This window comes from Fopius arisanus, unplaced genomic scaffold, assembly GCF_000806365.1.
Source record: "Fopius arisanus strain USDA-PBARC FA_bdor unplaced genomic scaffold, ASM80636v1 scaffold00010, whole genome shotgun sequence".
Classification (NCBI taxonomy): Eukaryota; Metazoa; Arthropoda; class Insecta; order Hymenoptera; family Braconidae; genus Fopius; species Fopius arisanus.
Window position 1 is genome coordinate 606,572 of NW_011887749.1, and position 12,368 is coordinate 618,939.

Sequence of the window (12,368 nt, forward strand, 5' to 3'; positions counted from 1 at the left end):
ATGTAAAAAATCATTCCCCGCACTGATTAAGTGAATTATAAATAATCTAAAAACGAAAAAAAAACTCTGTGTCACCAAATGTGTCCTCTCTGTTCTTACTCATCAACGATAAAATTTCTGAAAATGAATGAATGATAAAATCAAAGTGAATGTATAATGATACATTTTTGGAGAAAAAGAGTGCAAGTGCAAATTGCCACAAATTTATGCCTGATATGGTGTGACATTTTTAATCATGTAAAAAAAAATCAATATTAATAAACAATGAATTCACAACTGAACAAATTCAACAAATTAAGCTATAATTATTTACCAACTATTAATAGAATTGAATAATCTGGTCTATAATTGATTTTTTATACAAGAAAATCGTGTTAATTAAATCGTGACATATGCGATATATCTGAGACGGGAAAATTTAATAATTGAATAATAATAATTAGTAAATTGATAATAACCAGCTTGTGTGATTTTTATTTGGGAGAATGCCACTCTATGCAATGCCTCATAGATTACCACATGAAGGTATGAGTGGTGTTAATCCTGCAATTCCACCACAAATTGTTCCAATAAGTTGTACACCACCGCCTTCTTATCATAATATTAATCTACCGCTTGGACATCCTGCCAATTTAATTGGAGATAGAGGCGCACCACCTTCTTACGAGGAAGTCATTGATCCAAATGGTGAAATTTCATCGAAAATTATTCAATAATTACCTAATAATACTTCAATTATTAATAAAATTTCATCTATTCATCAATTTTAGCACCACCACCTTCTTATGATTCATTATTTGGACGAATGCGTGAGGCCCACAAAACATCCAAAGGGGTTGTTGATTTTCTGCTCAATATTATTGTACTTCTCCTTGGAACCAGTAAGTTCTGTATTTATTTATTCAATGAAATACTGTTCCTCTATTTAGAACAAGGAAGCGGTTATATTAAAAATCGAAGGATATGAGAGATAAAGAAATTTCACAGTCAACTTTCTCTCTTATATTCTTGATCGTTTATATTATTCTCATATATTTTGAAGAAAAAAAGGCAAAAGTAGTTCCGAGTGACAGTTGATTGAACGGTGTGAAAGTATAGGCGCCATAAAAAAGACGAAAGAAAGTGCAATAAAATTTTTTTTTTCAGTTGGTTGTACATTCATCATAGGTGTGACAATAGTAGTGCCAGTATGCATGATGATAATGGGTGGAATTTATCTGTACGACTGCCCCCAAGGAGAATACATTCCCGTTTACTTGTTAGTTGGTGGTGGTTTCGGGGTATTTAAACAATTGCTGCATCTCTCAACACGTGTACGTAGACGACCTGAAGAAAGAGATGAAGAAAGGATACGCCAATCACCAACACAAACATTGATCAATTGTTTTATGCTCGGTTGGTTTATCATTGGTATGTATTTGAAAAAATTCATTAAATCAGTTATTAGCTTCAAACAGCCTGTTAAATCAGAATTAAATCATTTAGCAGTCATTTTAGTGATAAATTTATTTCTAAAAACAGTCGCATTAATTGACTTCGACCACTTGATTGACCACTTGATTGCTAATTCAACAAAAAAATAAGGATATAATATTTAATTTTGAAATTCAATTTTACCCAAAAATTTAATCAAGTTTTTAAACTGGCATTTAATTTTCATTAAAAACTCGTGAATTATCTTCAATTCGTAATAATAATTTGATTATATAAAAAACAGGTTCTATGTGGGTGTATAAGGAGTATGAGCCAAATTATGATCCAGCAAATGGAAAACATTGTAATAAAACTCTATATCTATTCGCATTTTGGCTGATAACGGCTGTTTACATTTGTCTCGGCGTCATAACTGCTGGTCTATGCAGTATCTCCTTGGCAAGTATTGCTTTCCAAAGAAGGCCACCTGATAGTCTTGTGGCAATGTGAAACTTGGACTTTGCCCTGATATTTCAATTATGCGCTCACTAATTTTTCACCATTGGAGGATGCTAAAAAAGCGTAAATGATACACAGATCAGCGAGTTATGTATTAAATCATACTGCGGAATTATTAACTCAAAAGTGATGGAAAAGTCTGCAAAACAATTATTTGTGCCATGCCAAAAGTAAGGAATTCTTGTACATAGGAAGTGCTAGGACGTCAAAGTGACATTAATTACAAAACTCAATTTGAAACGTAAGAATGTAAATATAAAAATACGAAATGATGCAGATTCCTCTTATTTTTTTAATCAATACGATATGAGTTTCATTTGTCAAGTAACAGAATGAAAAAATATCGTAAATAGCATCGATTTTTTTAAGTATCAACGAAAAGACTGCGTTGTCACGTCACAGTTTCAAAAATAGATTTATCTCAAGTTGGTTTCCGTCCTTAATTAACCAATCCTTTTTTTTGCTCATCTATGATAGACCAGCTACTTCTGAAAGTGATGTGTATTATCTATAAATATTTTGTAGGCTTAAGGATATCCAAGTATTTTGCTCAGAGTAGCGATTTTTTTTCCTATAAAATTTGAATGTTTCCCTAAATTTTACTATTTCCTCATCTTGTCTCATTTTTAATTGCTAAATAATTTTTTTTTCAACAATTTATCTAAGGAATATTGTTACCTATATTTTTTAAATTTTGTACACGACCCTTGTTGATCTAAACTCTGATAATTGCAACCTTGTGCATGTGTTCCATCCACTATGACCGCCAGCCGAATGTAGAGATTTTCCATTCAACTTTTCTTCATTAATTATTTGTTCTGACACCCGTTTATTTTCATGTCTTAAAAACACTAGAGAATCTAACGAACGATATCATATATGGTTGAATGTGCGAAAAAACGCTCTAAGTTGGCCAACTTATGAAAACTAGACGTTAAATTTTCTTTTTCAAAAATGATTTTCTGAAACAAATGCTTAAATAAGTACCTCGGTTTGTAATTGTGTTGAAAATAAAAATTGGGCCTGTTCTATATTGCCTGATTGATCCAGGGATTTTATCCACAAAAAATTATCGGTAGTACTTGGATATCCCTAAGTCATTATTCGTTAACATATAATATGATTATAACATTAACGACAGTTTGAATGATAAGAGACCCTTCATTCCGCGTATGTTATGTCACTTTTATACCGATATTGTAATTTTCAAATTTCATGCCATTGTAAAATGTTATGATTTTTTTGTAATGATAATTGAGCGATTTTTATTATTTGAATAATTTCTTACATGATAAAGCATTACGTGTCATCTTTAACTTCTACTCAATTGTCTAATAATCATCTGCGGATAATAATAACGATAATAATAATATATCCGTCTTAATAATAAGAACAATTAGATTTATAATATAATGCGGCTCTATTAGATTCAAAAATTAACATTAATATCTCATTTTTTATGATAATATTATTCTAATGATGTGGCAGGCATTTGTTGGCGACTGGAAATCCGTTAATTGTACAAAAAAAAACGGAAATCATGACAGTTAATAAGCACCGTATTGTGCAAATTACTTCATTTATTTATTATTATAATTTTTTAAAATAAAATTTTAATAAATCAATGCTTTGAAAGTGAGATGATTGTTCAATTCTGCCAAACTATGTTTCACCAAGAAATTCTTCCTGATAATCAATTGCATCGTTTTCAGTTTCCGACGAAAGTGGCAAAAAAGTGTCAGACTCAACATTTGATACCTCTTTGTGGCATTCGTCAGTTAATGAATCGTTATCTATCATCTGAAAGCAGAATGCTTGATTAGTCTAATATTGATACCAAAAGAAATACCAGTGTAGATCTTCAAAGTAAATACAAATGAAGCAAAATATTTCAAGTTGAACGATCAATGATGAGTTCTTTTCCTTTCAGATAAAATGTTAAATTTAGTTGCTGATAATTATGATAAGGCTATGATTCCAAAATTATAAGAAAGCTGACATTTAATTGAATATTCTTAGTCCACTTATCTCATGTAAAAGAATAATAACAAACTTGTTCGTGGAGCGGTTTAGCTTCCAGTGGCAGAAGATCAGGATTATATGAAGTAATATAGCGTGCACACCAAAGAGAAGATACGCCAGATTGTATACACGAGAATGCATCTCCCAGTTGTGATTCATTATTCTTCAATCATTTGATATACCCGACATGTAAATGACATAAATTCCAAATGCAAAATCCCTTATTCACGAAATCAATAACATTTACCAGTATATAAATTTTACAGGGTTGGGCAACCTCTGTTCTGAGAGCAAGTCATGCTCCAGACCTCTATTAGTGCATAACAAAGGGTAGAGGAAAGCCCTTTATAACCTGGGCCTTTTCCTCCGCTGAAATAAACCGAAATGGGGGTAACGCTTAAGAAAAGTAAAAGAGGAGAAGTTGATATAGAAGAAAATGAACAATTGATATTTTTTAACAATGCAAAATACAGCAAGAAAAATATTCATATTTTTTATTCAAAAATTCAAATTTTTGCGCTTTGACTGACAACGATACCCCCACTCAGACCCAAACATCGTGGTCCTGCCCCTCCGACTGCCATCACAATACAATAGGACCCCTTTTTTTGTAGTTATTGGCATAATTGGGATTGGAAGCTAGGTGAGCACCGAGAGTTGCTTACGCCTGACATAAATTATATTTACTTGAGTCATTACATCCCCTTCACAATTGCGGTGGACATAATCCCCATGCTGCATACAATTATTTTCAAAAGTAAAGCACCCCTGACCAAACGGCTGTTGAAATACAAACGGAAACAAGATTGAATAATTAATAAGTTCTTTGAACATTACAATAAACAAAGTTAGAATAAATACCAAATTATGTTTCCAAGTTCCCCGAAAATGATAGCGTGGGTAGATAATGTGCCCAGGCCCTTGGAGTCCATCGTTTATCCAAATTCCCATAAATTTGACACTTGATTCACTGAAATGATAGCTTCCAAGTCCGTGTCGCAGATTATTTCGCCAGGCACCCTCATAAATGTCTTTATTTAAATAATAATAAACACCGAACCCACACCTTTCATCTCTCTTCCATTCTCCTTATTCATTTTTGAAGCGTAAGAGTTAGAAATAAATGTTTTTTATCAGTCAATTCAGTCAATAGATCCTATTGCTTGCTAGTTTCCCTTCAATGCTCCCAATTTTTAATAAAAAAATGTTACCTAACCTTCGTAACGAGTTCCATCAGGGTAGAGAAATGTTCCCCTTCCATATTTTAAGCCAGATCGCCACTCACCATCATAACGTGCACCATTTTTAAATATGTAAACACCCTGATTATTACGAGAACCTCGGCAATATTCACCTATGTAAATATCACCGTTTGGAAATTGATATTTCCCCTTGCCATGTCTCAGTCCATTTGAATTCCTTTCACCCTCGTACACCTGTTTTAACGAATAATAATTTTGTTTTATAACGATGTCAGTTACTTCAAATTGTAATGATTTTATCCATCAACGTGGGGAATAGTATCGAAAAATGAACATTATATTTTACATTACATTATATTTTTACAAACTCACACCCATCAAGTTAACATCTTCTTCTTCTTCCCCTTGTAACTTTTCTGCCATATTTTTATTGAATAAAAAAGAACTATTCACTTTAAATTATAGTTTTTGACGCGCTGATAATTCTCATAAAACAAAAGAAAAAAAGAGGAAGATCATCCGAATAATAATATAATTCAATTGGCAGCGATTTATTCATCAGTCATTATAATTCTCGGAATAAACATAATTGAAGAAAAGGAAATAGATGACTTTTCTTGAACTGCCACCTTAGATTTATGATTTTTTTCTTTCTTCCCTTCACTTGTTCATGAATGAAAGATTGATTACTGTTTGCTTCATGGTGGTGCGTCCTCACCACCTCACCGACCAGTTAGCAATCCAATAAGTGCTTGTTTTTCCTTTTCCTTTTTTCGCACCGTTTCAAGATTTCTCTGTTTCCAAGAACTTTTCCGTAATTTTATAGGTCTCGAGCCAACGTATCTTCCTATAAAAAAAGAAATATCATAGAGATTCATGACCATACAATGGAATTAGCAATCTAATTAGAAAAATTGAAAAAATTTTTATATTAAGGTCCGACCATCTATCGAATGTCATCTTTTGTTTAAATTTTATCTTTTCAGCCTAAAATACACTAAAATTTCAGATCAAATTTGCGTTGCGGGAGCTACTCGAATGGTTATAAAAAAATAATGAAAAAAAAGAGGAAAAATTATTGAAGGGGGCTAAAGAGTGATATTGTTGAAAAGGGATCTAGTAAAAAATAATTTAAAACATTCAATCACCGGAAATAATGAATTGATTTGTCCCTTTTAGGAGTAGCAATGCAGTAAAAAAAGAAACTAGTTTTTAGTTGGAACATTTACTTAATACAAGAAAACATTATCTTGTTAAATTCTAATTAGAATGTGAATAAAATTTACTTGATTAGGAAAATTCATATTTTCTTGCTCTGATTACTCATCATCTCCAACACCGAAATTATTCTTATTTCGATTGCATAATGAAACACTTTCACTATCATCCATCCATAAGTATTGTTCTCTTTATGAAAAATATTAAGATACTACCAAAGCGTTAAAAAAATAAAATTCTAGATATAACATGACTTTCACTATTAGAGTAGTAAAAGAATTTTTAAATTTTAAACAAAGACTTATTTTCACATAAAATTTCAATTGGTTGTGTTAATGATAAAGCAGTCAGTTTTCGTGAATATTCACTGGAATTTGATTACTCAGGTTCATATGACAATGAGAATCATAAAAAATCTTGTATTAAGTGAATCTTTCTTTCCAAAATGAGTTTTTTTTTTACAATCTGGATCAGTAGTGTAACTGAATTCATAGCTACGCAAGGTATCACCCAATTGATGCGATACAAAGTAAACACATTTCAGGTTCCTCAAACGTTAGCTTATATATCCGTTCAATTTTTCATCATTTCCATGACTTCTCCCCAGGGAATAAATCACTCAGCGAATTAAATGAACATAAAGATAAACCATACTATAAAACCATACATACGATACGTGTGTACCTAATTCATAAATAATACCCAAAAATGAAATAGCATTTCCTCATTTATAACTGTATAAATTGAATAAATCTTTTCACCTGCAAAAATACAATTGAACGTTCAATGTTTTATGCATTAAAAAAATGTCTCGTACTATTTCTCACTGTTCATCAACTATAAAGCCCATTTGATTAAATGGAAAAGGGAAGTGGATAATGAATCATTTCATGAGTAAATGAGTATTGAACGATTCGTGGAAAAAAATAATTGCGAACTGTAAAAGAATTAACTTGGATTTTTAATTTTATTTGTAACATCAGATAGACAGGCAAGATATATGGATTCTTTTAAAATCTCACCGGCTATTTCTTGTCTTGTTTGTTGCCCACGGGGATTCCCCACCTCTGAATCACAAGACCAAAAGTCAAAAATAAAAAAAAAGGCAGAAATAAACGTAATGTATTTTATATTATTTTTTAAGGACCCCTGAATAGGAGAATGGGACTTGCTTATCGATGGACAACGATCAAGCCGGAATGTTTCTTCGCCATTTTTCCATATATATATTTATATTGTTATTATTATTATTATTGAAGGATAAAGAAGAAAACGTAATTTATTTTGATGAAAAAAATCTGATTGGTCAGCGTCACGACAGATTAATGAATGGTGGGGAGATGTTGGAGCTCTACCACTGGTATTCACTGTGGAGATCGAGTAGGGGGTGAATGATACCCATCGTTGTGGCGCATTCACTCTTCAGATAATTCAAGTGATAAGCGTGGAAACTTTAAGCAGTAAGTTCAAACAATTTTATAATTAAATAAATGTTCAATTTTCCGCCCGAAAAGTGGTAAAACTCTAAAACATTTGTACACTTAAGAAGGAACATTCTAATCATTGATGTTATAATAATAATACATAATTACCCTTAGTTTATAATGTGAATGATATATTTTTCATTGGATACCAAATACGGTAATAATCAAGAAATTAACTAAAGAAAAAAAATGAGAAAAAGTGCAAAAGGAGAAAATTCAAGAGCCAATAATCGAGTGAGCCATTCATTGACGCTTCCCTATAGTATTCGAACTTCTGATTACCGGAGATAAATGATATAATTTCACTTAGAGGGATATGCTACTCTCTCCGACCTTCCGGGGATCTATAGATGATGGAGGAAATAAAGGGCGTAGAAGTCAGAAGTCGTTTGGGGGAAAATGTATAATAAAATGAAAGACTTTCCTAATTTCCAATAGGGCAAATAATTTTGTGTTAATTTTTTTTCTCACGGCCATAATTTGGTTTTCTTCACCCACGCACATACCCCTCTCACTACTCTGATTCATCCGGTACGAGTGCTAAATATATCAGAATTTTTTATATAAATAGTCGTACGCGTTCGTGAAATTCTTTGTAACGTAAACAGAACGATGGGGTTGATTCAATTTATTGATCTGTGACAAATTAATGAAAGAGTGAAATCCAACCCAATTAAAAATTATTGTGGAACCATTCATTAATTGTACAGGAGAACGACACGAATATTCGTTGGAAATCTTTTCGTTGGAATTCAGAAAATCAATTGGACAACGGCCATGAAAATTGTTATAAGAATGTTCTTGATGGAAATCATAATGCTATCATCGTCTTGTGGTCTGCCCATTTATGAAATGCAATCGTACCATTCATCGTCAGATGTAAAGGATTCTGAATTTATGCCTATGATTACTTCATCATGCACTTCCAACGGCGGATGTTGGGGTTGGTTGTCAACAGGTCGCAATCGGACTAACGGACCCCAAAAGTTAAATGCTCATCGTCGCCATGATAATTTCAACATCTCAACGTACGTAACGTTTATCGATAAATTCCATTAGTTTACATAATCTTTATAATATAATAATAGCATAGTTCACGTGGATTATGAAAATTGAAAAATCGTTTGACGATAACATTTTTTTTTTTTGCAATGTGCTGCATAAACTTGGCTATGATTGATAACTTTCATTCCTTTTTCTTCGTCTATTTTCGTGTTCGACAGCTTAGTTATTTATAGATAAAGTCCATGAGTTCAAGACTATGGTTGTCATTCACTTGTAAGAAATGATTTTTTCGTATTTTTATTCTTTTCATTTGTCATTGAATGTCTGATGATCACGTAGATAGTATTGTTTCTATTGAGCGACTCCGAGTTAAATTTCAATGGTGAGCACAATTATTTATCAATTTTCAACCGTGAATTCAAGTACTGGTGATGAGTACTAATAATAGAAAATCATGTGAACAATTGAATGAATTCGATTGTAATTATCTGATAATCGTCGAGTTATGTTTAATACTTTTTTAATTAATTCAATTAGATTTCAACAAAATTCCGAAACAGAAGCAGATGCTCCCCTGAAATCTCCGATTGTTAAAGGAGTAGTCGAAGACGCAAGATCAATGTTGTCAGTACTTCGGAGAATTCCAAGTAATAAACCGGTTAAAAAAGATGCATTTAATGCGCGGAGTTGGGGTGCTGGTGGTATGCCATTTTCCGTTCTCTACATGAATCCACATGGAACACGAATGAGCCATCCTACTCCAGGTGATGCTCTAAAGATGACTAACCGATTAAGAATTTGTTTTTCATCTTTTTAAAATATTAATGTAAAAAAGTGACTTTATGTCATTGCGGCCGGTAAAACGCGTTTCTAACCTCGCTTCGCTCAGATAAAAACGCGTTTACGGCCACAATGAGATAAAATATCATCATAGCCACGGCGAAAAAAGTGATTCTGACTCATGCGCATTATAATCCTCGTCTCCGACTCGGGCTATAAAGTCGCATTCGTCAGATTCCCTTTTTCCGTCCTAGGCGTGAAAAAATACTATTTTACGGAAATATGTTTTAATCGGGGCGTTAATGTATTTTTTTTTACAGATACACCAAAAAAACCTAGTGAGTTACCTAAGAAGTTAGCGGACGTTCACGCGACTACTTCAAAACAACAAAATAATCGAGTAACTGTGAGAAATGGTACATCATCGACACGAAGACAGTATTCAATAATACCCCAACTATTTATATCCTACGGTTGGGGGCCATTTGGGAAATAAAGATCAATTATTTGTCATATTGGTTGAAGATTGATCTCATTAGGCCCTAATAATGCAATGGACAGTAAATGTTAGATAAAATCTAGTTATAGATTCCACAAACCACTTCCTGTCAATTTTTGTGATTTATTATTTTTCCGTGTAAATTTATGCAGACACGACTGTTATAAACTATTCACTCGTAGAAAATTAAAGCCTGCACTTAAATATAAATTTATTGAATTATATAAATTTGCTGGCCTTACCATTCATTTCTTTCATTGCCTTGATGAAATCCTGTGGATCCTTAAACGATACGAAACCAAATCCTTTAGTTTTGTTCGTACGTTTATCTCTAACGACTTTAGCTTTTTGAAAACTGGGATATTTTCCAAACACTCTCACTAACATTTCATCCGTTACATCATTCCCCAAATCACCGCAGAAAATTCTGAAGTCATCTGAAAATGATAATGCCATGTATTTTCATCACATTCACAGTCTTCATCGTCATGTTTATTGTAAGGATGTTTGTTATAAAACTTTAATAATCTTAATCTTTAAAAATCTTTAACTAACGAGACGAAAGTAAATAACTAACCATCATCCCATTCAAGTAGAGACTGATCCTCCCATGTTTGTCCTCCAGCCATTCTAATAATTTTCTTATTCTTTTTGCCTTTTCCTTTTGGATGAGGCTCTTCAGCACTAGCGTTGGCCATTATCGAACTGGCTTTCCCTTGACTAATAGCCAATTCTGCTGCTGTACTTACACCCTTCACTTTCGGCTTTTTTTTACCTTCATCGTCTGGTATTTTTGTGTTTATGATTTTTTCAATAATTTCAGGATGAATCATTGGTGTTGCTGATGATTCATAAGTCTTCGGCGTTGAACTTATTGCTATCGGTTCCCCAATGTTTGGTATGTAAGAATTGCTTATTTGAGCTGGTGATGAATAGGTAGTGATTGGAACGCTGTCTGAAACAAATCATCAACGAGTGGAACATATTTTTTATCAAATACACTTTCTTTGTTAGGTAAGCGGTAATGTTCTTCGATATACTATGATTTTTAAAGTTTTACTTTCCAAATATTTTTTAAAAATATACATTTTCGGTCATGTTGAGATAAAGAAGAAACAATTTCCAATGGGATAAGAATAGAAAAATGCAAGATTGTCTAGATTATAAAATAATTTTGATAATTTAAGATAACTCACTCTGACGTGCCACTTGTGGTGGAATAAGCAGAGGCGGAGGTGGTGGTGGTGGTGGTGGAAATCCCATCATAGGAGGAAATGCTAAACTAGCAGCAGCTGCTGCAACAACAGGCGCAGGTAAATCATGCTGTTCCAATTGTCTAGCAACTTGGCTGTATGTATTAGCACCAATAACCGGTCGCATCATTGGTGTCACTATTGGACCACCAATTTCAGCTTCGAACCTGCAGTCACATATTGTATTTTTTTAATAAATGAATATATTTTATGAATATTTTGATAAATAGAAAAAGGTTAGGTCAATGTTGACGTACCTGCTCATTTCGTCCTCCATTTGTCGTATTTTATCGTCCATTTTTGTATTTATGATTTTCAATTATGTTTCAAGGCAATTCAGCTAAGGCTAAAGTGGTTCACTTTACTCATAATGAATCTTCGAAAATACGGCAGAAATCAAATCAAGATGATGGCAAATCAACACACATTCATACTGTACTCCTCACCTCACCCTCGTCGACACCTTTATTATGCGCTAAACAAACGTTCCTAAACCTATTCAAATGAAACGTAAATACCAAAGAGGATTGACGAAAGTAGAGGCTCAGTTCTGGGGGTTTGAGTGACCCCAGGGGCATCGTAGTAGCCAACCCCATAAGATGGAGGGCGCCACACGCAACGCTGGGGTATCTGCTCGTTAGCCGACTCAGCGACTTTTCAGTGATATCCCTCCAGCTTCCCTTTTAATAACTCTGAGCTCTTCGATGCCTCAGATTCCACTGACTGGAATTGTTGACGAACTGATTACAAAGCCTCCGACTGCTGATTATTTATGTTTCAACGAATTAACGGTTATTAAAAATATCTTCACAAATTTGTCAGTGATGTTTACTTGATTTACTTCAATAATAATTTAATATCGTACTTACCGTTTTGGGCGGAGGTATAAAATACGACGTAAATTTAAGGCCCGGATGGATTATCTGGAAAATATAATTTACTTCGAAATTTGGACTGCTAGTTACTCCGGAAA

The 12,368-nt window shown here is 33.1% G+C and overlaps 4 protein-coding genes across 4 annotated transcripts; 2 read left to right on the plus strand and 2 right to left on the minus strand.

The window, feature by feature from the left end:
• The first annotated feature begins 288 nt into the window (after window positions 1-288).
• LOC105274256 (uncharacterized) lies at window positions 289-3,571 on the plus strand. The gene is made up of 4 exons (XM_011317194.1): window positions 289-687; window positions 771-881; window positions 1,147-1,410; window positions 1,718-3,571. The coding sequence occupies exons 1-4, from the start codon at window positions 486-488 to the stop codon at window positions 1,921-1,923; spliced, it is 783 nt and encodes a 260-aa protein (XP_011315496.1). The 5' UTR covers window positions 289-485; the 3' UTR covers window positions 1,924-3,571.
• A 3-nt stretch (window positions 3,572-3,574) lies between these two features.
• On the minus strand, window positions 3,575-5,613 carry Rsph1 (Radial spoke head protein 1). The gene is made up of 6 exons (XM_011317193.1): window positions 5,529-5,613; window positions 5,171-5,390; window positions 4,816-5,042; window positions 4,642-4,734; window positions 3,986-4,117; window positions 3,575-3,732 (listed from the first exon to the last, which is right to left on the minus strand). The coding sequence occupies exons 1-6, from the start codon at window positions 5,577-5,579 to the stop codon at window positions 3,595-3,597; spliced, it is 861 nt and encodes a 286-aa protein (XP_011315495.1). The 5' UTR covers window positions 5,580-5,613; the 3' UTR covers window positions 3,575-3,594.
• Window positions 5,466-11,891, minus strand: LOC105274253 (RNA-binding protein 42). The gene is made up of 5 exons (XM_011317192.1): window positions 11,653-11,891; window positions 11,339-11,562; window positions 10,720-11,097; window positions 10,385-10,579; window positions 5,466-6,003 (listed from the first exon to the last, which is right to left on the minus strand). Exons 1-5 carry the CDS (start codon window positions 11,691-11,693, stop codon window positions 5,879-5,881), a joined length of 963 nt encoding a protein of 320 aa, XP_011315494.1. The 5' UTR covers window positions 11,694-11,891; the 3' UTR covers window positions 5,466-5,878.
• On the plus strand, window positions 7,730-10,370 carry LOC105274252 (uncharacterized). The gene is made up of 4 exons (XM_011317191.1): window positions 7,730-7,834; window positions 8,569-8,886; window positions 9,401-9,627; window positions 9,964-10,370. Exons 2-4 carry the CDS (start codon window positions 8,636-8,638, stop codon window positions 10,137-10,139), a joined length of 654 nt encoding a protein of 217 aa, XP_011315493.1. The 5' UTR covers window positions 7,730-7,834; window positions 8,569-8,635; the 3' UTR covers window positions 10,140-10,370.
• Window positions 11,892-12,368: the final 477 nt, after the last annotated feature.

What these genes read in the sequence shown, in the direction of transcription:
- LOC105274253 (XM_011317192.1), bottom strand. Translation starts at nt 11,693, where the DNA reads ATGGACGATAAAATACGACAAATGGAGGACGAAATGAGCAG. An exon ending in ATGGAGGACGAAATGAGCAG is followed by an intron (nt 11,563 to 11,652) that starts GTACGTCAACAT and finishes ATGTGACTGCAG; the next exon opens with GTTCGAAGCTGAAATTGGTG. An exon ending in TCTACTTGAATGGGATGATG is followed by an intron (nt 10,580 to 10,719) that starts GTTAGTTATTTA and finishes TATCATTTTCAG; the next exon opens with ATGACTTCAGAATTTTCTGC.
- Rsph1 (XM_011317193.1), bottom strand. Translation starts at nt 5,579, where the DNA reads ATGGCAGAAAAGTTACAAGGGGAAGAAGAAGAAGATGTTAACTTGATG. An exon ending in TGATGGAACTCGTTACGAAG is followed by an intron (nt 5,043 to 5,170) that starts GTTAGGTAACAT and finishes AAAATGAATAAG; the next exon opens with GAGAATGGAAGAGAGATGAA. An exon ending in AAGGGGATGTAATGACTCAA is followed by an intron (nt 4,118 to 4,641) that starts GTAAATATAATT and finishes AAATGATTGAAG; the next exon opens with AATAATGAATCACAACTGGG.
- LOC105274256 (XM_011317194.1), top strand. Translation starts at nt 486, where the DNA reads ATGCCACTCTATGCAATGCCTCATAGATTACCACATGAAGGTATGAGT. An exon ending in GGAAGTCATTGATCCAAATG is followed by an intron (nt 688 to 770) that starts GTGAAATTTCAT and finishes CATCAATTTTAG; the next exon opens with CACCACCACCTTCTTATGAT. An exon ending in TGTACTTCTCCTTGGAACCA is followed by an intron (nt 882 to 1,146) that starts GTAAGTTCTGTA and finishes TTTTTTTTTCAG; the next exon opens with TTGGTTGTACATTCATCATA.
- LOC105274252 (XM_011317191.1), top strand. Translation starts at nt 8,636, where the DNA reads ATGAAAATTGTTATAAGAATGTTCTTGATGGAAATCATAATGCTATCA. An exon ending in GATAATTTCAACATCTCAAC is followed by an intron (nt 8,887 to 9,400) that starts GTACGTAACGTT and finishes TAATTCAATTAG; the next exon opens with ATTTCAACAAAATTCCGAAA. An exon ending in AATGAGCCATCCTACTCCAG is followed by an intron (nt 9,628 to 9,963) that starts GTGATGCTCTAA and finishes TTTTTTTTACAG; the next exon opens with ATACACCAAAAAAACCTAGT.